The 21,962-nt window shown below is 39.1% G+C and overlaps 1 protein-coding gene across 3 annotated transcripts in view; it reads right to left on the reverse strand.

The window, feature by feature from the left end:
* The window catches only part of NOTCH2 (notch receptor 2), a 182,036-nt gene that overhangs the window by 32,747 nt on the left and 127,327 nt on the right, over window positions 1-21,962 (reverse strand). For all 3 annotated transcript variants that reach the window (XR_005019250.1, XM_036846441.1, XM_036846449.1), the window contains exons 12-15: window positions 19,378-19,488; window positions 13,061-13,253; window positions 11,560-11,705; window positions 9,867-9,980 (exon numbers count right to left, since the gene is read on the reverse strand). Coding sequence is in view for 2 of the 3 variants with exons in the window: in XM_036846441.1 (XP_036702336.1) it covers window positions 9,867-9,980; window positions 11,560-11,705; window positions 13,061-13,253; window positions 19,378-19,488 (564 nt within the window). In the remaining variant the exon portion in view is untranslated. The remainder of the gene's footprint in view (window positions 1-9,866; window positions 9,981-11,559; window positions 11,706-13,060; window positions 13,254-19,377; window positions 19,489-21,962) is intronic.

Genomic DNA, 21,962 nt, shown 5'->3' on the forward strand with positions numbered 1-21,962 from the left:
ATGAGAAGGCCATCAGAAGTGGAAAACAGTGAAGCAATACTGAATGCCTAGTAACATCTCTCCTTATATCAACATCAACAACATGACATTGATAGTTGCCCATCAACATTTTCTATCTTAGTATACTGAATATAAGACTCCAGAAAAAAATTAAAAGAACGTTTTTATTAAAGGGAAGATAGGCTTTTTCCAAGATGGCAGAGGAGTAGGAGGACGTGGAGTTCACCTCTCCCCACAAATGCACTGGGAATACATCTACAAGTGGAACAATTCTCACAGAGCACCTGCTGAACACTAGCAGAGGACCTTGGACACCTAAAAGGACAAGAAAGATCCCCACGTAACCGAGTAGCATGAAAGAAAGAAGAAGGGAAAAGGAAGAGGAGAGGAAGCAGGATGGGACCTGTACTCCTGGCAGGGAGATGAAGGTGAGGAGAGGTTGCCACAACTGGAGAAGCTTCCTCACGGGCAGGGAGATCACCTAGGACAGAAGGGGAGACTTGGAGACTCAGAGGAGAGCCCGGCAACTGGTCTGTGGCAGGCAGGACACAGTGAGACCTATGCAGATGGTCCGTGCCACAGCCCTGTGCGCCCCAGCCTGAGACGGGTGCCTGCAGGTGCACACAGGGGCTGGGTGCCAGAACGTGGGGTTTGGAGAGCAGACCTGGGGAGGGGACTGCTGTTGGCTGAGAGGAGACAGCCTGAGGGGAATGAGGAGCTCCACAACCAGGAATGCTTGTGGAGGAAGCCCAGACTGCCACAGAAGTGAAGCGCCATGTGCAAAGGGCAGGGTCGCCATTGTGCAGCCTCTCTCCTCGTGAGGCGGCCCCTGCCTCCACGGGCACGAGGGAGGGCTCTGGCTGGAGGCGGTTTGCGCACCCCTGCCATTGCTTCCTCTGCCCCCATCCCCCCCACCCCAGCCTGGGCAGCACGCTGGCCCCCATCGCCACCTGGGCTCCTTCCAGCCTGACGAGCTCGTGTGCTCCGGCCACCTCTGGAGCAGACTCCAGTGAGAGGAACACACACAGAGGTGGGGCTGAAACCACAGCTGAGCCCCAGGGGCCCTGTGACTAAGGAAGAAGAGCTTAAACCTCTCCTCGCAGCTACACAAACCCAGAGTTACACCTCCTCTGATGGCTTCCTAAATTCAGCGCCTGCGAGACATCCAAAAGGACAACAAGTGCTCTTGCAGCTGGGATGGGTCTGGCTTTAGCAGCTGTAGGCTTTGTGGGCACATACACAGAGGTTGGGTCAGGTCAGAATCTGGGCTGCTGCCACAGCTCCCACAGCGGGTCCAGGTTCATTACTACTGCAGTCCTGGGACCTGACTTCAGTGGATCTGCGCCAGTGGCCTGGTGAAAACAATGCCTGAGAGTCACCAGGGCCAACTGCCAGCATACCCACAGTTAAAGTGGGACCAAGAGCAATGTCAACAACAGTGTACTTTGTGAGCCTGCACAATGGGCAAAAGGGGACACAAAAGAGCACATTCACAGGTGAACAGCTCCAAAGGAGGCATACACAGTGACTCCTCTCCCAGTGGGAGCACTCCAATCCCACCTACCTTGCACTGCAGATCAGAAACACAGTTAAGAAACAGATCTGGGGGCCTCTACTCCAACAACTAGGGATCAGGCCCCACCCCTGACAGGACAGTGACAACCACAGAGCAAAAAAGGAGGCCCTGCTCAATATCCAGGACCAGCTCTGGTCACCACAACACCAATCAAACTCCCTATCAAGGGGATAATGGTACAAGCCTCTGGACCAACCTCACCCACCAGGGGGCAGACACAAGAAGCAAGAGGAACTACAAGCCTGCAGCCTGTGGAAAGGAGAACACAAACACAGTAAGTGTGACAAAATGAGAAGAAAAAGAAATATATTGCAGACAAAGGAGCGAGATAAAAACCTATAAGAACAACTAAATGAAGAGGAGATAGGCAATCTACCTGAAAAAGAATTCAGAGTAATAATAGTAAAGATGATCCAAGATCTTGGAAAAAGAATGGAGGTACGGATCGAGAAGATATAGGAAATGTTTAACAAAGACCTAGAAGAACTAAAAAACAAACAAACAGAGATGAACAATACAGTAACTGAAATTAAAAATACACTGGAAGGAATCAATGGCAGAATAACTGAGGCAGAAGAACAGATAAGTCACCTGGAAGACAAAATGGTAGAAATCTCTGTGGTGGAACAGAATAAAGAAAAAAGAATGAAAAGAAATGCAGACAGTCTCAGAGACCTCTGGGATAACGTCAAATGCATCAACATTCAAATTATAGGAGTCCCAGAAGAAAAAGAGAAAGGGCCTGAGAAAATATTTGAAGAGATTATAGTCAAAAACTTTCCTAACATGGGAAAGGAAATAGTCACCCAAGTCCAGGAAGTACAGAGAGTCCCATACAGGATAAACCCAAGGAGGAACGTGCCCAGACACACATTAATCAAACTGACAAAAATTAAATACAAAGAAAAAATATTAAAAGCAACAAGGGAAAAGCAAGAAATAACATACAAGGGAATCCCCCATAAGGTTATCAGCTGATTTTTCAGCAGAAACTCTGCAGGCCAGAAGGGAGTGGCACGATATATTTAAAGTGATGAAAGGGAAAAACCTACAACCAAGAATACTCTACCCAGCAAAGCTCTCATTCAGATTTGATGGAGAAATCAAAAGCTTTACAGAGAAGCAAAAGCTTTACAGAGAAGCAAAAGCTAAGAGAATTCAGCACCACCAAACGAGCTTTACAACAAATGCTAAAGGAACTTCTCTAGGCAGGAAACACAAGAGAAAAGAACAAAAGAGGAAAGGAAGAAAAAAGGATCTACAAAAACAAACCCAAAACAATTAAGAAAATGCCGATAGGCACATACGTATCAATACTTACCTTAAATATAAATGGATTAAATGTTTCAACCAAAAGACACAGACTGGCCGAATGGATACAAAAATAAGACCCATATAAATGCTGCCTACAAGAGACCCACTTCAGACTTAGGTACACATACAGACTGAAAGTGAGGGGATGGAGAAAGATATTCCATGCAAATGGAAATCAAAAGAAAGCTGGAGTAGCAATACTCATATCAGACAAAATAGACTTTAAAATAAGACTGTTACAAGAGACAAGGAAGGACACTACATAATGATCAAGGGATCAGTGCAAGAAAAATATACAACAATTGTAAATATATATGCACCCAACATAGGAGCACCTCAATATATAAGGCAAATGCTAAAATCATAAAAGGGGAAATTGACAGCTAACACAATAATAATGGGGGACTTTAACACCCTACTTACACCAATGGACAGATCATCCAGACAGAAAATTAATAAGAAAACACAAGCCTTAAATGACACATTAGACTTAGATAGACTTAATTGATACTTATAGCACATTCCATCTGAAAGCAGCAGAATACACTTTCTTCTCAACTGCATATAGAACATTCTCCAGGATAGATCACATCTTGGGTCACAAATCAAGCCTCGGTAAATTTAAGAAAATTGAAATCATATCAAGCATCTTTTCTGACCACAACACTATGAGATTAGAAATCAATTACAGGAAAAAAAACCTGTAAAAAACACAAACACGTGGAGGCTAAACAATATGTTACTAAATAACCAAGGGATCACGGAAGAAATCAAAGAGGAAATCAAAAAATACCTAGAGACAAATGACCACGAAAACACGATCATCTAAAACCTATGGGATGCAGCAAAAGCAGTTCTAAGAGGGAATTTTATAGCAATACAATCCTACCTCAAGAAACAAGAAAAATTTCAAATAAACAATCTAACCTTACACCTAAAGCAACTAGAGAAAGAAGAACAAACAAAACCCAAAGTTAGTAGAAGGAAAGAAATCATAAAGATCAGAGCAGAAATAAATGAAATAGAGACAAAGAAAACAATAGCACAGATCAATGAAATTAAAAGCTTGTTCTTTGAGAAGATAAACAGAATTGATAAACCTTTAGCCAGATTCCTCAAGAAAAAGAGGGAGAGGACTCAAATCAATAAAATTGAAATGAAAAAGAAGTTACAGTGAACACCACAGAAATACAAAGGATCATAAGAGACTACTACTGTAGCAGCTGTATGTCAGTCCGTATGTCAATAAAACGGACAACCTGGAAGAAATGGACAAATTCTTAGAAAGGTATAATCTCCCAAGACTGAACCAGGAAGAAATAGAGAATATGAACAGACCAATCACAAGTACTGAAATCGAAACTGGGATTAAAATTCTTCCAACAAACGAAAGTCCAGGACCAGATGGCTTCACGGGCAAATCCTATCAAACATTTAGAGAAGAGTTAACACCTGCCCTTCTGAAACTCTTCCAAAAAATTGCAGAGGGTGGAACACTCCTAAGCTCATTCTACGAGGCCACCATCCCCCTGATACCAAAACCAGGCAAAGATATCACAAAAAAAGAAAATTACAGGCCAATATCACTGATGAACATAGATGTAAAAATCCTCAATAAAATACTAGCAAACCAAATTCAACAACACATTAAAAGGCTCATACACCATGATCAAGTGGGATATATTCCAGGGATGCAAGGATTTTTCAGGATCCGCAAATCAATCAATGTGATACACCACATCAACAAATTGAAGAATAAAAACCATATGATCATCTCAATAGATACATAAAAAGCTTTTGACAAAATTCAACACCCATGTACGATAAGAACTCTCCAGAAAGTGGGCATACAGGGCACCCACCTCAACATAATAAAAGCTATATATGACAGACCCACAGAAAACATCATTCTCAATGGTGAAAAACTGAAAGTATTTCCTCTAAGATCAGGAAGAAGACAAGGATGTCCACTCTCGCCACTATTATTCAACATGGTTTTGGAAGTCCTAGCCATGGCAATCAGAGAAGAAAAAGAAATTAAAGGAATCCAAACTGGAAAAGAAGAAGTAAAACTGTCACTGTTTGCAGATGACATGACATTTCACACTATACATAGAAAACCCTAAAAATGCTACTAAAAAACTACTAGAGCTCACCAATGAATTTGGTAAAGTTGCAGGACACAAAATTAATACACAGAAATCTCTTGCATTTCTATACACTAACAACGAAAGATCAGAAAGAGAAATCGAGGAAACAATCTCATTTACCATCACATCGAAAAGAATAAAATACCTAGGAATAAACCTACCAAAGGAGGCAAAAGACCTGTACTCAGAAAACTATAAGATACTGATGAAAGAAATCAAAGATGACACAAACAGATGGAGAGATATACCATGTTCTTGGACTGGAAGAATCAATATTGTGAAAATGACTATACTACCCAAAGCAATCTACAGATTCAATGCAATCTTATCAAATTACCAATGGCATTTTTCACAGAATTAAAACAAAAAAGTTTACAATTTGTATGGAAACACAAAAGATCCCAAAAAGCCAAAGAAATCTTGAAAAAGAAAAACAGAGCTGGAGGAATCAGGCTCCCTGACTTCAGACTATACTACAAAGCTACAGTAATCAAGACAGTATGGTACTGGCACAGAAACAGAAATATAGATCAATGGAACAGGATAGAAAGCCCAGAGACAAACCCATGCACCTATGGTCACCTAATCTATGAAAAAGGAGGCAAGAATATACAACGGAGAAAAAGACAGTCTCTGCAATAAGTGGTACTGGGAAAACTGAACAGCTACATGTAAACGAGTGAAATCAGAATACTCTCTAACACCATACACAAAAATAAACTCTAAATGGGTTAAAGACCTAAGTGTAAGGCTGGATACTATAAAACTCTTAGAGGAAAACATGGGCAAAATGCTCTTTGACATAAATCACAGCAAAATATTCTTCAATCAACCTCCTAGAGTAATGGAAATAAAAACAAAAATAAACAAATGGGACCTAATGAAACTTAAAAGCTTTTGCACAGCAAAAGAAACCATAAACAAGATAAAAAGACAACCCTCAGAATGGGAGAGAATATTTGCAAATGAAGCAACTGAAAAGGGATTAATCTCCAAAATATACAAATAGCTCATGCAGCTCAATTAAAAGAAAACCAAAAAACAATCCAATCAAAAAATGGGCTGAAGATCTAAATAGACATTTCTCCAAAGAAGACATACAGATGGCTAAAAAGCATGTGAAAAGATGCACAACATCACTAATTATTAGAGAAATGCAAGTCAAAACTACAATGAGATATCACCTCACACTGGTCAGAAGGGCCATCATCAAAAACTCGACAAACAATAAATGCTAGAGGGGGTGTGGAGAAAATGGAATCCTCCTACACTGTTGGTGGGAATGTAAATTGATACAACCACTATGGAGAACAGTATGTAGGTTCCTTAAAAAACTAAAAATTGAACTACCATACGACCCAGCAATCCCACTCCTGGGCATATATCTGGAGAAAACCATAATTCGAAAAGATACATGCACCCTAATGTTCACTGCAGCACTATTTACAATAGCCAGGACATGGAAGCAGCCTAAATGTCCATCAACAGAGGAGTGGATGAAGAAGATGTGGTACATACATATGATGGAATATTACTCAGCCATAAAAAGAACGAAATAATGCCATTTGCAGCAACATGGATGGACCTAGAGATTGTCATACTGAGTGAAGTAAGTCAGACAAAGACAAATATCATATGATATCACTTATCTGTGGAATCGAAAAAAAGGGGCCAAATGAACTTATTTACAAAACAGAAATAGAGCCACAGATGTAGAAAACAAACTTATGGTTACCAGGGTGTAAGTGGGGGGGATAAACTGGAAGATTGGGATTGACATATACACACTAATATATACAAAATAGATAACTAATAAGGACCTACCATATAGCACAGGGAACTCTACTCAATACTCTGTAATGGCCTATATGGGAAAAGAATCTAAAAAAGATTGGATATACGTATATGTATAACTGATTTACTTTGCTGTACATCTGAAACTAACACAACATTGTAAATCAACTACACTCCAATAAACTTTTTTTTAAAAGGGAGATAAAGTTGTTTTTAAAGTTACAACACACACTTGTCAGAATGACTATCATCAAAAAGCCTACAAATAAAAAATGTTGGTGAAAATGTGGAGAAAAGGAAACCCTTGTACACTGTTGGTGGGAAGGTAAATTGGTACAGCCACTATTGAAAACCATATGGAGGTTCCTCAAAAAACTAAAAACAGAACGACCATATGATCCAGCAATTGCACTCCTGGGTATATATCTGAAGAAAATAAATACACGAATTCAAAAAGATACATGCACCTCAATGTTCAAAGCAGCCTTATTTATAATAGCCAAGATATGGAAGCAACCTAGGTATCCATCAATAGATGAATGGATAAAGAAGATGTGACATGTGATACACACACACACACACACACACACACACACACACAGAGGAATATTACTCAGCCATAAAAAAGAATTAAATTCTACCATCTGCAACAACATGGATGGACTTAGAGGATATTATGCTTAGTGAAATGAGTCAGACAGAGAAAGACAAATACTGTATGTTATCACTTATATGTGGAATCTAAAAAACAAGACAAACAAATGAATATAACAAAATTGAAACAGACTCACAGATATAGAGAACAAACTAGTCGTTACTAGTGGGGAGAGGGAAGGGGAGTAGGGCAAGATAGGGGTAGGGGATTAAGAGATACATACTACTACGTATAAAATAGATAAGCTACATAGATATAATGTACAGCACAAGGAATATAGCCATTATTTTGCAGTAAATGGAGTATAATCTTTAAACATACTGAATCACTATAGTGTACACCTGAAACAAATATAATGTTGTAAATCAATTATACTTCAACAAAATAAAGTCAAATTACAACTAACTCAATTTAAAATTTTATCCTAAAATTTTGTATTCAGAAAGAAAAAAATATTACCACAAATTTTCATCAATATCCCTAACCAGTTTTTAATGTGTCTGGTCAGAATAATGGCTCACAAGGAAAGGCAACGTTGCCTAGTTCCCTTCATGCTGGCCAAATTCAATGACACTTAGAACACTTAGTGACACTTAGCACTGAAATTTTAATCTGCATAGGTTTCCAGTCTAATATAATTTCTCAAAATTCACAAGTAGTAAATTCTTTTAATAAGATCCTAATACACAGAAAAAGCAACAGCCAGCATTTAGTCAAATATTCTTATAGTATCTGAATAGCAAGAAGACAGGGCTTCCCTGGTGGCGCAGTGGTTGAGAATCTGCCTGCCAATGCAGGGGACACGGGTTCGAGCCCTGGTCTGGGAAGATCCCACATGCCGTGGAGCAACTAGGCCCGTGAGCCACAACTACTGAGCCTGCGCGTCTGGAGCCTGTGCTCCGCAACAAGAGAGGCCGCGACAGTGAGAAGCCTGCGCACCGCGATGAAGAGTGGCCCCCGCTCACCGCAACTAGAGAAAGCCCTCGCACAGAAACGAAGACCCAACACAGTCATAAATAAATAAATAAATAAATTTAAAAAAAAAAAAAAAAAAAAAAAAAGAAGACAAATATTTTCAAGATGACCTGTGCACCTTAGTCATATTCAGGTAAGTCTATAATGTGCCTGAGCATAGTGACACCTGCTTATATCTCCCTACAGCCATCAATTCTCAGTCTTTATGGTTGTAAGTGAGACCATCTGCTCAGTACCAACAAATGTGATCAGCACTATCCCTGTGAAATGGCATTATTTAGACTGTCTGTCTGGGGATAGCTAGGGATCTCCGATAACTTTGATTTTATCAGTCAGGCTGGCTAAATGCACTTTCCCTGCATGAATGTTTCTTCTAAAGAGGTGGCAAAGATAACAATGTAGTATCAAGTCTTTCAGGTAACAGAGGCATGCTTCTGGCCACTCTGCCACTCCCAACAGCCTAGAGTCACTGGCAACAGCTATAATCAACAGCCTAAGACTCCAGGGGAGCAAGAACTCAGCCACGCTCCTGCCTGCATGCTATGCACTGGAGAAACATGCAAAGTCATTGCCCATGTTTCTGTTTTGTTCCCCACAGATGAAGAAAAAACGAGCCACACAAATACAACCAATCACAAGATGGCAGTAATGAGGCAGGAGACTACAAAGAAACGTCCAAGCACACTCCTAGAATACTACCTGAAACAAGGAACACCTGATATGCAATGAAGTCACACCCATGTCTTCTGCGTGTGCGATCGCCGTCCAAGGGGTAGTACCTCTCTGAATAAGATGCAGTGGCAATGAACGGGAGGAGAAGAATGACAAGAGGACAAGCTTTGGATTCAGAGAGACTTAGGGACAAATCCTAGATCTACCACTTATCTATGTGACCTTCAGCAAGTAACCTCTCTTTGCCTCAGCTTCCACATGTATAAAATGGTGATAGGAACTTCTAAATACTTTGTAGAATTATTGTGAGCACTAGATCAAATAATCCAAAGTATGTAACGTGTCCGGCACATAGTAAATGACCAATAAGTGGTAGTTGTTGTGTTAGCAAAACTCAGACTAAGAGCACAGGCCACAGAGACTCTGGGTCCATTCAAATAATGACTAGACCATCAGCTATGTGTCAATTCCAGCCATATATAATTAAAAAAAATTTTCAAACCCTAAAAAATAAAGGCAGCAAATGAGTTTCCCCACCACTTGCAACTAGAGAGGCCACAGTGTTTTCTCAGAGCTGAAGACCCAGTCAGTGAGGGCAGGAAGGGCGACGAGGGAGTGATTCCTCAGAGCGGCGTCACTGCCCCACAGACCCCATCTCTGAGACCCAGAGGTTTGGAATGACAAGGCAAGACCAAGCAACCCTTCTGGCCCTTGCACTTGCAGGACTCACCTGTGTATGGCAGCACACAGTGGCAGGTATAACCACTTATATCATCAAAGCAGGTTCCTTGGTTCAGACATGGATTCGAAGCACATTCATCAATATTCACCAGACAGTTATAGCCTGTAGACAGAAAAGGGGAAACACCAAAGACAGTGAAACTTTGTTACCCTCCTCATTATCTCATTTACTAAGCAATCCTCTCAGTGGTAAACGTTAAACACCTCAGAAATTGCATTAACTTCTTCAGGCCACTGGAACGCCTGTTCATTCATTTCAGTGTCAAGTCCCTGACATAGTCAGTCAGTAAAAAGTGCTTAATCCATCAAAAAATGAATGGAAGAACAGTATATTCTAATAGCTTGAAAGTCTAATGCACCTCCAAACATAACTAATTTCTCCATTATGGACCATGAAGTTCATTAGGGTAAAGACCTACTGCTATATCTAAATAGAAGCTCTTTCTATACAGAGTATCTGGTCAGGGCTTAAAAACAGCCTGTAAGTTATCAAGGGATAAAATAATCGAATACTTAATCAAAGCCTCTGATTTATGCCCACTCTTTCAAATGCACAGTCTCTACCATCGATGTGGTAGGGCTTCCTGAAGTCACAAAGCTGTTTCCCCTGATCCAAGACACGAAATCTACTCCCACTATGAAAAAGAGAAAAGTAAGGAAGCATTCATGGGGACAGGACTGTACCAAATGCCACACGCCTTTGTACCTTCAGTAGGGCCTGACACAGAGCCTTAAAACTGAGGAACTACAGCACTGTACAAAAGAAAATGATGGTCTAGGAGTACAGAGGTCTGGGTTCAAACTGTACTCTGCTACTCAGTAGCTGTACAACTTTGGACTTTACATTTTGATTTTTATTTTGTTGATCAGCAAGTCTCAATGAGACAAAGGAATAAAAGTGTTTTTTAATCTATAAGTTTCTTTGCAGATGTAATATATCTGAATGTCAGAAAATTACTGACTAAAATATGGTCTCAGAAAATTTTCAAGTAATCAAATAAAGTGACACTGAAACATACTGATGTATTACAGTAGCCTGGCACAATTTTTGAGAGGTGAAATCAGTGACCATATGGATAGCGAAGTACACATGTGAATGATTTACCCACAGGTTTCTCTCTCTTGAGTATCTAAGAAAAAAGCGATGGGAGAAATACAACAGAGACAACTCAAAACGTGATTTTACACAATACCCACTATTACGCATTTTTCCAGAAGGCCATAGGTGACTATGTATCATCTAAGAATATCTTAATGTGTAAGAGAATTTGTTGGAAAGGTTTTAAATACATGGATTCTTCCATGATATTATTGCTACAACTACAGTAAAACAAAATTTTCATTCTACTACCAATATCTCTTTTGAATTATCATAGAATCAAGCCTACACTGGAGCTTATAATTATAACACCTGTCCAAAGTTGTATAGGTGGAGTTCTAGCTGCTCACCTTAAATGGTACTGTTTCAATAACTCACCTCTCTGCTAGTCTGAAAATAGAATCCATGTATAAATCTATTTATGTTTTTATTCCCCAACTGCCCTATAAATATTAAGTACTCAAATTATGTTTGCTATATGAATGAGTAGGAAAAAAGGGAAAGGAAGAAGTGAGTCAAGCCATATGCACCAACAGAAAGGCAGAGAGAGAAGGGAGATAAAAATATGCACTTCTGCTTTCACCTTTAAAGCCCTTCTTGCAAGTGCACCTGTATCCATTCACCAGATTGTCACAAGTTCCTCCGTTCTGGCATGGATTAGAAAGGCATTCATTTCTGTCCACTTCACAGTTGATGCCAACCCAGCCTGCGTCACAGAGGCACTTGTATCTGAAAGAAGACAGAATTATTTACTTTTGGGGGACGAATGTACAATTGAGTCATAGTTGAAATACACCATTCTGAAAAAATGAAGGACCAAGGAACTCTTGGGTAAGCTAATCTCATTTCTGATCCTCTATGGACCTATACTTGGGTCACCATGTGAATCATGTGGGCCCATCTGGAGTATTCAGTAAACACACCTTCCTGGCCCGCAAACATGCTAGAGAAACTAAGTAAGTATAGTGAGTTTTCATATGTAAACAGTGGTTGGTACAACAAATCAGGACAAATTGAAAGACACATTAACACAGATAAATCTGCAGTTTCTTTTCTTCTATATAAACTAAAAGTAACGCAAGCCTTAGGATCACTTGTTTCTGGTGTAAAACAGACACCCAGGAAGTAGGGTAGTTATCAGAGACACTAAGCCACTCTGAAGAGCTCCTGGGATGTCTGACTTCTGAGACATGCTTTGTTCTGACCTGAATCCCTGCCCCCAGAAAGCACTGAGGGTACTGAGCAGGAAAAGGAACAAAAATGAAGGTATTTGAAATATATGCACATTGTTCACAATCTGAACATCATTAGCACTTAGAATGTGGTATCAGGAGATAATAGCCTCCTAGTCTGGAGATCCTTTAAAAAAAAGTAGATGGGTTGGGATTCTTTGAAGGCTGCTATACTCTGAAACAGGAATACTGGGTTAATTCATCTTGGAAATAACTTGATTTCCTATTTACCTCTAAATACACTCTTCGTTCTTTCACCTGTTGTAAGCATGGCAAACGGTAATGCCCAGAGTCCTGTCCTCTGGCAAGCACAGCAAGAGTACACGACTATCTCATGGAACCTAACATCACACTCTGTGACTCTAGAAAATTACTTACCAACACATTATACAACTCTCAGGGGCTTGCGAACTGTGAACATTTCATCAGGGCCATGTCTAAAGTTAGCTGAGACCAGATCTACTTCAGTGGCACCCACTGGTACCGTGATAGAACAGAGTTGGGCTTTTTTTTTAAGCAGGAGGGAAAATCAAATAGAACATCCCTCAGAACTCAATCTTGCAATAAGTACTAAAAGTGCAATTGCCAAAGACTCATAAAATTACCCTGGATTCCTCCCATGTGCTGACTACCCACATGAGGAAAGAGACATTCCTCCTTATTTTCCACCTACTCAGTCACAGAAGGTAGAGAAGAAGTGGTGATTCGGAAGACTATGACGCAGACTACCGAAATCTTCAGCGAAGTCTCAGCTCAAGTCCTGACTGACTTCTACAGGGTATGGCCAATACTAAAACTCAACTGGCTTGACACAAGTCAATAAGAAACTGTTAATACATGACAGCTACTCACCCACTGAGGCCCCCAGTACAGTTTCCATGGACACAGGGATTGCTCAGGCACTCGTTCACCTGTGAGTAGCAGCTGGGATGATGGGGCCCCTCAGGGCATATACAGCGGAAACCGTTCACATCGTTGATACATGTTGCACCCTTGCGACAGGGATTGGAGGCACACTCATCAATGTCAATGTTACATCTCTGCCCTGTAGAGAAGGGAGACAGTTTTTGTCAAATACAAAATGCTTAGGGAATAGACACAGAACTATGAGATCTATTGTGTTGATACCTTCATCTTCATAGGCTATAAGATGCCTTGGGCACCGCATGTCAAGACTTAAGGAATAAGACATCCAACAGCACTTAGTGCCATGCAAGGAAGGAGCAAAGGGCACTGTGCTTTGATAATAAAGCTAACAAAATGCTGGAACAGTGTTGTAGTGTTTTGACATGCATTTCTTCACTCCATCTTAGAAATGGGGAAACTTTACAAGGATTCAAAGAGAACATCAAATGTTACCAAGGTTGGCCGCTCCTCTTGTTGCTGTTTGGAGTATTCTCAAAGGAGCTTTCCTTATCACTGCTTTCAGCTGGTTTACTGCATTCATTTTTTCAGTTAGTCAATCTCTTACATTTCTATATATGGTAAATCTCAATTAACAGGAATGTTTCGTGAGTAGACTATTAATTTAATGGTTAAATTGGTTAAAAAGAAAAGCCATTTTACTTTCACTTTTAGAGTTGTATTAATCCATCTTCTGCCTCAGGAAGAAGAGTATTCTAAGCATAATTTTATTGTTCTCTGATCATTGAGAAAACCATCCAGGGTCTCTCAATCTAGACCAGTGGTTCTCAAACTTTAATGTGCAAAAAGAGTTGCTAAAAGTACTTGTTTTAAAAGGAGATCCTTAGAGCCCCAAAACCACATTTTAAATAATGTAGGTGATTCAAATACTACATTTTGAGAAACTCTGATGTAGATATTAGTAGTTTATCATCAAATAATAATGTAAATGTTCAGAATATATGAAATTGAACTGAATATGTTCTTCCTCTAAAATATATCCAAGACTGTACTTTGAAAAGATGTCTGCTATAACCTTCACATTTATTTCTTTAAGTGGAATAAAGTATGCCAGTTACGTAAGAGTTTTGCTTTGTTAAGTTTTGAATAAGTGAGATTTAACTATATATTCCAAAATGATATAAAATTTTAAAATAACCCATAATTCTGTAAATGAGTGGCAACAAGCAACTGCTATGAAGGAATTTATAAATTTCTAAGAAGACAATTTTCTCATTTAGATAAAAACAGGCATTTTCATTTAAGAAAGAGCAACCCTGCATTTAGAACAGGAAATTCCAAATGAAATAGATACACACCCCTTTAAAGTATGGGTATTAACATTTTTTCACCCTCCACTGCTCTCTAAACCATTATTGGTGGTTTTTGAGGTAAAAACCCATAATCTGGTAGTAGTTGCTATTTTCCTCTTAAGTGTTTTATTAATAACTTATTTTAAAATACTACTTTCTTAGCTTCAACCTCTGATTTTTTTTTTGATGTTTGCCACTGGCACCAAGATAAGAGCCAGAACTCTTCAAGTGTAGCACTATCCTCAGCCTGCAATCCAGTGGAGAATGAGAGGAAAAAGCCTTTTCATTTTCTGTCCTTTTTTTGGGAAGAATCTTCTCAGAAGCCACTCCTCTCACATTTCCTTCATTTGCTTTTAAAGCTCTTTGCAGAATCAATTTTCAAGTCATCTTTAGCTGAGAGGGTTAAGTACGTCTTTGTGCAGTCTACTTGGTGGACCGACAGCTGCTTCACTCGCAAGGTCCCATGCTTAAAGTAGCGTTAGAAACCCCAGCATCAGAAACACCCAGCACAAGGCTATGTGCCTTGTTGAGCTCAGTAACTACTGAATGAGAAATTAGCCAATGTTTCTTATCTTGTAGGTAGATGCCCAAAAAATTAGTATTTAATGAATGAAAGCATGGTATAGTCCAGACTCGAGAGTCTGGTGTTGGATGTCAGAAGTTCCGTATGTGATTCTGGTCATTCATTCAGCAACATTTTCTAGGTGTTCCCTCTGTGCTAGACACTGTTTTAGAAAATGTTGGCTAAAAAGATAATTAGGGAGGTCCCTGCCTTCTGGGAACTCACAGTCCTAGCAGTGTGACTCACTAGCTAAGACCATGGACACATCAAGCTCTATCTTTCAGTTGCCTTATTTGTTAAATGAGGATAATAAAACTTCCTTATCTGCTTTCTTTGTTTTGTTAATTTTTAAATTAAGACATAACTGACATATAACATTGTGTAAGTTTAAGGTAGACAATGTGCTAGTTTGATATATTTTATATATTGCAATATGATTACCACCACAGAGTTAGCTAACACCTCTATCACTTCACATAACTATCATTTCTTTTTGGGGTGAAAACAGTTAATATCTACTCTCTTAGCAATTTTGAAGTTTATAATGCAGTACTGTTGACTGTAATCACTATGCTATGCATTCTATCTCCAGAACTTATTTATCTAGTAGTTGCAAATTTGTACCCTTAAACAATATCTCCCCAATCCCTTATCCCCAAGTCCAGACCCTGGTAAACAGCATTCTACTCTCTGGTTTTATGAGTTTGGCTTTTTTATATTCTGCATATAAGAGATATCATATAGTATTTGTCTTTCTCTGTCTGACTTATCTCACTTAACATAATGTCCTCAAATTCCATTCATGTTGTCACAAATGTCAGGATTTCCTTCCCTCTCACGACTGAATAATATCGCATGGTATATACACAACATATCTTCTTTATCCGCTCATCCATTGATTTACACTTAAGTTGTCTCACTATCTTGGCTACTGTGAATAATGTTGCTATGAACATGAGTGTGCAGATACCGCTTTGAAATACTGATTTCAGTTCCTTCAGATATATACTCAAGTGTGGGATTCCTGGATCATATGGTAATTCAATTTTTAATTTTTTGATAACTGCCATATTGTTTTTCCATAATAACTGTACCATTTTACATTTCCATCAACAGTGTATAAGAATTTCCTTTTTTCCACATCCTTGCCAACACTTGTTCTCTCTTCTCTTTTTGAGAACAGCCATTCTTTCAGGTGTGAGGTGATTATCTCACTATGGTTTTTTCATTTCCCTGATGATTAGTGACGTTGAGCATCTTTTCAGGTACCTGTTGGCCATCTGTATGTCTTCTTTGGAAACAGAAGGTCCTTTGCCCATTTTTCCCCCTATTCTAAACATTTGTTTTCCTTCATCATTTATACATTTTTTGAATGTTTCTGATGAATGCAGTCTGGGTTCCGGATCATACTCTAAATCTTTTTAAAGGCATGATCTCATTTTCTACCACCTTTGCCACAACTCAGTGCTCCTCACTCTCCTCGTGCTTAGCAGGGTGCCTGTTCAGGATACGCCATTATTCGCTTGACTAAGGGCTGGAGAACCAAAAGCAATTGCATGTTCAACATTTATAAATTTATAATTTATAAACATTTATACACCTTACTCCTGATTAGAAAATACTGTAAGAGATTTAGAGAGAGACAAGACTGTAAACCTCGCATCTATTTTTTAAATTGTATTTTGGTGATTTTATATAGTTGTATAATGACATTGTAATGAGGATTAGCTATATTGGTAGCTACTCATGATTAGCCTTTCAAATGTTATTTGAAAATCACTAGGGTTTGGTAGATTGTAAAGCTTTCAGAACCTCACCTGTTTCAGATGATACTGGATTTCAAAATACAAATAATGATTTACAAGTTAAAAATACAATCAGTCTGTGGCTAAATCATGTAGCTCTGAGAATTAGAGTGAACATTGCCAATATCCTCTATCTGGAAATTATTGGGTATTTTCCAATAATATTTTCCAAAACTGGGTATAGCTACTCCTGACTAATGTGTTTTCATTTTTAATTGAGGTATAATTGACATAGAACATTATATTAGCTGCAGGTGTACAACATAATGATTTGATATTTGCGTATATTGAAAAATGATCACCACAATAAGTCTAGTTAACATCTGTCACCATACATAGTTACAGAATTCTTTTTCTTGTTATTTGCCCAATTTTTAATTGGATTATTTGCTTCTTTACTATTGAGTTGTATGAGTTCTTTGTATATTTTGGATATTAACCCCTTATCAGATACATTGTTTGCATATATTTTCTCCCACTCTGTAGGTTGCCTTTTCAACTTATTGTTTCCTTTGTTGTGCAGAAGCTCATTAGCTTAATGTAGTCCCATTTGTTTATTTTAGTTTTTGTTACCTGTGCTTTTGGTTTCATATCCAACCTATGGACTTTCATGGACTGTTATAAAAAGTCAGCAAAATAATGGACATCAAGGTGAAACTGAAAAAGTAATTTATAAAACTGGAAAGTATTCTACAGAAGTACCACATGATTTCTTACTTTTCCTATTCAATCATTTAGTATAAAGAGGTCTGCAGAGAACAGAGAATTTAGTCTTAAAAAAAAAAAAAACTCCCTTAAATCTGTTCAAGCTGTTATTAAAATTGTAATTAAAAAATAGTAGTATTAAAATAAAACAAAGGCAAGACTAAAACAGCTCATATTTACAGGTCATGAGTATATATCACAGTTGTCTCTGATATTTTCAGCAACTGACTTAAAAAAACAAATAGGAAAAACAGCTGTAGAAAACTGTTCCAAGAACAGGGTACCACCCAGTAACCAAAACATTCCATTTCTTGGTTATGCAGTTTCATGCTACACCTTAAGTTTATTTTAGAATATTTTTAGCCTATGTCCTCCCTCTTTGACCTTCCTGATTTGCTAAATATTAAAAAGAGAGAGCATATGATTCACTGACATTTCCAAAAAATTTAAGACCAGTCTAAGGCTTACAAATGTAAAAAGAAACCACAGCAGGCACCTACTTAGGCTGCCCAGTGAGGTGAGAATGAGTATGGACTCTAGAGTAGGACCCCCTGGGGTGGAATGCTGGCCGCAGTGCACTAGTACTGTTACTTAAGCTCTCTTGAGCTCTGGGTTTCTCATCAATACTGTAGAAATAATAATAGCAGTGACAATTCAATGAGGGTAGGCACTTAATTTAATGCCTAGCTCAAAATAAAGCCTTGAAAAATGCATATGTCATTCTATCTAGCAGGAAATTTTGTGTATTCAGTTGGCTGTCACTTAATGTTGGAGTACCATGTTTCAGGACACAGAAGTACGTCTGGCTATACCAGCAGTGCTGGGCACTAGATATAAGAGCTTTCACCACACCTGTCTTCTGAGTTATCTTCCATTGAACAGAGATTACGGTGACCCCTGTGGGCCATAAACATTCCTCTCTCATGTCCACAATCACACCAAGCAGTGCAAAGGCTTGTGAAATACAGAGAGAGGTAAGTTTCCGGCAAGCAAGAGGTATCTCTTCACTTGGCTCTGATGGCCTTTTGACATCATAGTTTAAAGAACTCCATGGGAAGTTTCTCACATTGGTTGCAAATGACCACATGGTATTTATTAAATGGTAACATCATTATGTAAGTGCCTGCTTCTATGTGGCACTGTCTAGAAAGAATGGGACAGGCACATTATATGCTCTCTGATGGTGCCATTAACAAACGGATGTGTCAGTAAAAGCCTTCAGTAGAGGCTCAGTAACCTCTAGCACTTTTTGATCAGGAGGGTAAAAGATAAAGGTAATCTTATTAGCAACAAAAGAGGTAAAAGAGAAGATGCATGTGAGTTTGTGTGTGTGCACACATGGTGTGTGTATAAATGTTCTAGCTGCTTATAATTTAAGAAGAATTATAACCAATTTTATTTTAGTCACTTACCTTCTTCCTCCGAGAGAGGAAAAAAACCTCTCTGTGCTAGCCAAAAATAGTTTGATCCTCCCAAGTTTTGGCCTTACCCAACAATCCTCCATAAGAGGAAGTACTCAGAAAAAAGCATTTAGTGTTTTCATAGAATTTTACCTTGGCCTTGCCTTTACAGAAAGTATTCATTACTAAGTGTAGAAAAATAAGGGTGGCTTTGAAAGCTATATAATTCAAGCCTGAAAAGAAATTCTTTTCAGGTAGTTATAAACACATGGCTTAAAAACCCTAACTAATGAAAAGTTTCATGTTACAGTTTAGGGAAGCCCTGTAAGTAGAAAACTGGGCCAGAGAAGCAAGAAACAAACTTCTAATTTTCCAAGAGACAAAGAAATAGGAAATATTTGAAAAGTAATTTTCCTTTAGATGCCCTTTTCCCAAAGTGATGGGGCTGACGGAGGAGTCACCCAACAAAAAGGAGCATTACCTGTGAATCCTGGTGAGCAGACGCAGCTATAACGATTAACGCCATCCATACAGACTCCGTGGACACAAGGGCTACTTGCACAGTCATCAAAATTGATTTCACAATTAACACCTGCAAAGATGAAAGCAAAGAGAAACCATGCAATATTAGCACAGAAAATACCAATGATCTCTGCTTGTGATGCTAGGTGTTAAGAAATATGAAGAGTATCCAGCCAACCCTGAATACAGGAAAGTAGCAGTTCTCAAAGCGCAGTCCTCCAGACCCCATCAGGGGCATCATGAGGTCAAAATGATTATATTAACCATACTAAGCCACTATTTGTTGTTTTCACTGTGTTGGAATTTGCACTAATGATGCAAAAGCAATGGGGGTAGGACTGCTGGCATCTTAACAGGAATCAAGGCAGTGGCACCAAATTGTACTAGTGGTCTTTTTATTCTTCACCTCCATGTACTCAGTTAAAACAAAACAAAAAGACAGTTTCACTTAAGAATGACTTTGGTGAAGCCGTCAAAATTATTAACTTTATAATTTGATTATACCTTGACCCTTGAGTATACCTCTACTGTTCTGTGTGATGAAACGGAAAATAAACATAAAGTAATTCTGTGGCATGCCAACGTTCAGAGCTGTCTCCAGGAAAAGCAGTTGTGTGATTGAGTACTGAACTGAAACAGTTGTTTTTTTCACAGAATCCCATTTTAATTGAAAGAACAACTGACAGACAAACCAGGGCTATTCAGACCTAAGTATGTAGCAAACGTTAAGTGAGAGAAATAAACCTGCCATTTCAAGGAAAACAACTGTGACAGTACTGTGCTCCAAAGATAAAATTTAAGCTTTCACATGAAAATTAGAATTTTGGAACTTGTATCTACTACTGTAAGCTTGATACTGACTGTCCCTGTGATGGGCTAAAGTTCAGGATAAAGAGTCTGGTAACTCCCTCCTGGGGTATGCTGCCTTCCTCCTGGTCTGTTCCTCAGATGAATGGTAGAGTTTGGCTCTGTTTAGGCAGGTTTAATTGTAGATATGGGTAACTAAATAGTAGAGATACACCAATCACTATTGTTACCATTATTCTCTAAAACTACTCATGACATTTCATTATTTATTTAACATGAATTTCGTGATGTGTTTGGGTATCATAGTAGAAGAATATCTTGGTAGTTTAAAAAGTCTAAAAATAAAGGCTGATAATTAGGATATAAACTAATAAACGAAACTTCCACAACAAAATGCCCTAGCTTTTATTCACTCACACTTTACATTAATATTTATTGATAATAATTATTACATTAACAATTTGTTGAGCCATTATCATGAGCCAAGTACTCTGCCTCCTACGTTCTATAACTTTATTCTCCTCACTCCACTGCCAAATCAAGTTGTGTTGCACCCATTTTATCACGAACTTGCACAATTGCGTCAGCACAGTTAGGATGTGAACCCAGCTCTCTGGATTCCATACACTTCACCACACCATACTGGTCATTCTGTGATTAATGAGGCTATACTGCCTTACTAGCCACAGATGAGGCAAGGCTTCAATATTCCTTGATTACAAATGGATACCTTTAGGAGATGTGTCTAGCCCTTGTTGGACAACCCCCGTTTACTCACAATGGACCACGACAGGCCCCAAACAGCCATGGAGGTCCAATGTGACTCTGCCCCCAAATCCATGTTTCATTCTAGCAGGAAGAGACACCCAGCTCAAGCTGGGCCAATGAGATTATCTCACTGAGACGTTGCAACATGAACTGGGTGACCTATGGTCTGCATGTGGCCCTTACTTCCTGCTCATCCCCCCAAAGCCTCATTGTTCGATTCTCACTTGGCATCTGTGAGATACTTCTGTGTGCTTTCACAAAATTCTTTCTGCTTGTCTGTTTTGTAGTTGTTGTTTGCTTGTTTGTTGATGATTCTTTTAGCTAGTCAAGGTGGTTTCTGTGACTTGAAACCCAAAAAAACTTACTTAAGATCACAGGTATCAAAGGCATCAAAAGTGATCAAAAGGCATCAAAAGTGATTCTGGGTAGTGTATTGCACTTTAAGTACTTAGTGAGTGAGAAACCACAATTATAACCAGCAAATTGTAAAGCATCCCTCTATCCACACACTCATCCAAACCCCAACCTACCAACTCAGACTATATTATGAATGGGTTGTGGATTCTTATTCTAGAACTTGAGAGTCTATTCATAATGATTGATTGAATGAATCCTTTCACCCAGGCTCCTGGTACATGCCAGGTCTTTCTCCACCCATTACAGGCCAAGATCTCTTTATGCTGCCTGCATCTCTTTGCTTTAATTCTCCAGACAGCCACAGGAATGGATTTGGCAGTTTTCTGAGAGAACCAGGGCCTTCCTTCTCTATGCTGCCTGCACACCACTGATATTCACTGCTTGCCTTTCTCACTGACAGCTACTTTCACCTTGACTTCTCTGTCCTCCCCAGGGAACACACCTGACCCAACCCGGCGTAATGATATAGTCCCAGAGAAAACAAAGTGCTTGCCAGCCCACCACTCACCCAGGTGTCCAGTACATTTGTTGTAACGGGAACGACAGCAAAGC

This window comes from Balaenoptera musculus, chromosome 1, assembly GCF_009873245.2.
Source record: "Balaenoptera musculus isolate JJ_BM4_2016_0621 chromosome 1, mBalMus1.pri.v3, whole genome shotgun sequence".
NCBI classification, from domain to species: Eukaryota; Metazoa; Chordata; class Mammalia; order Artiodactyla; family Balaenopteridae; genus Balaenoptera; species Balaenoptera musculus.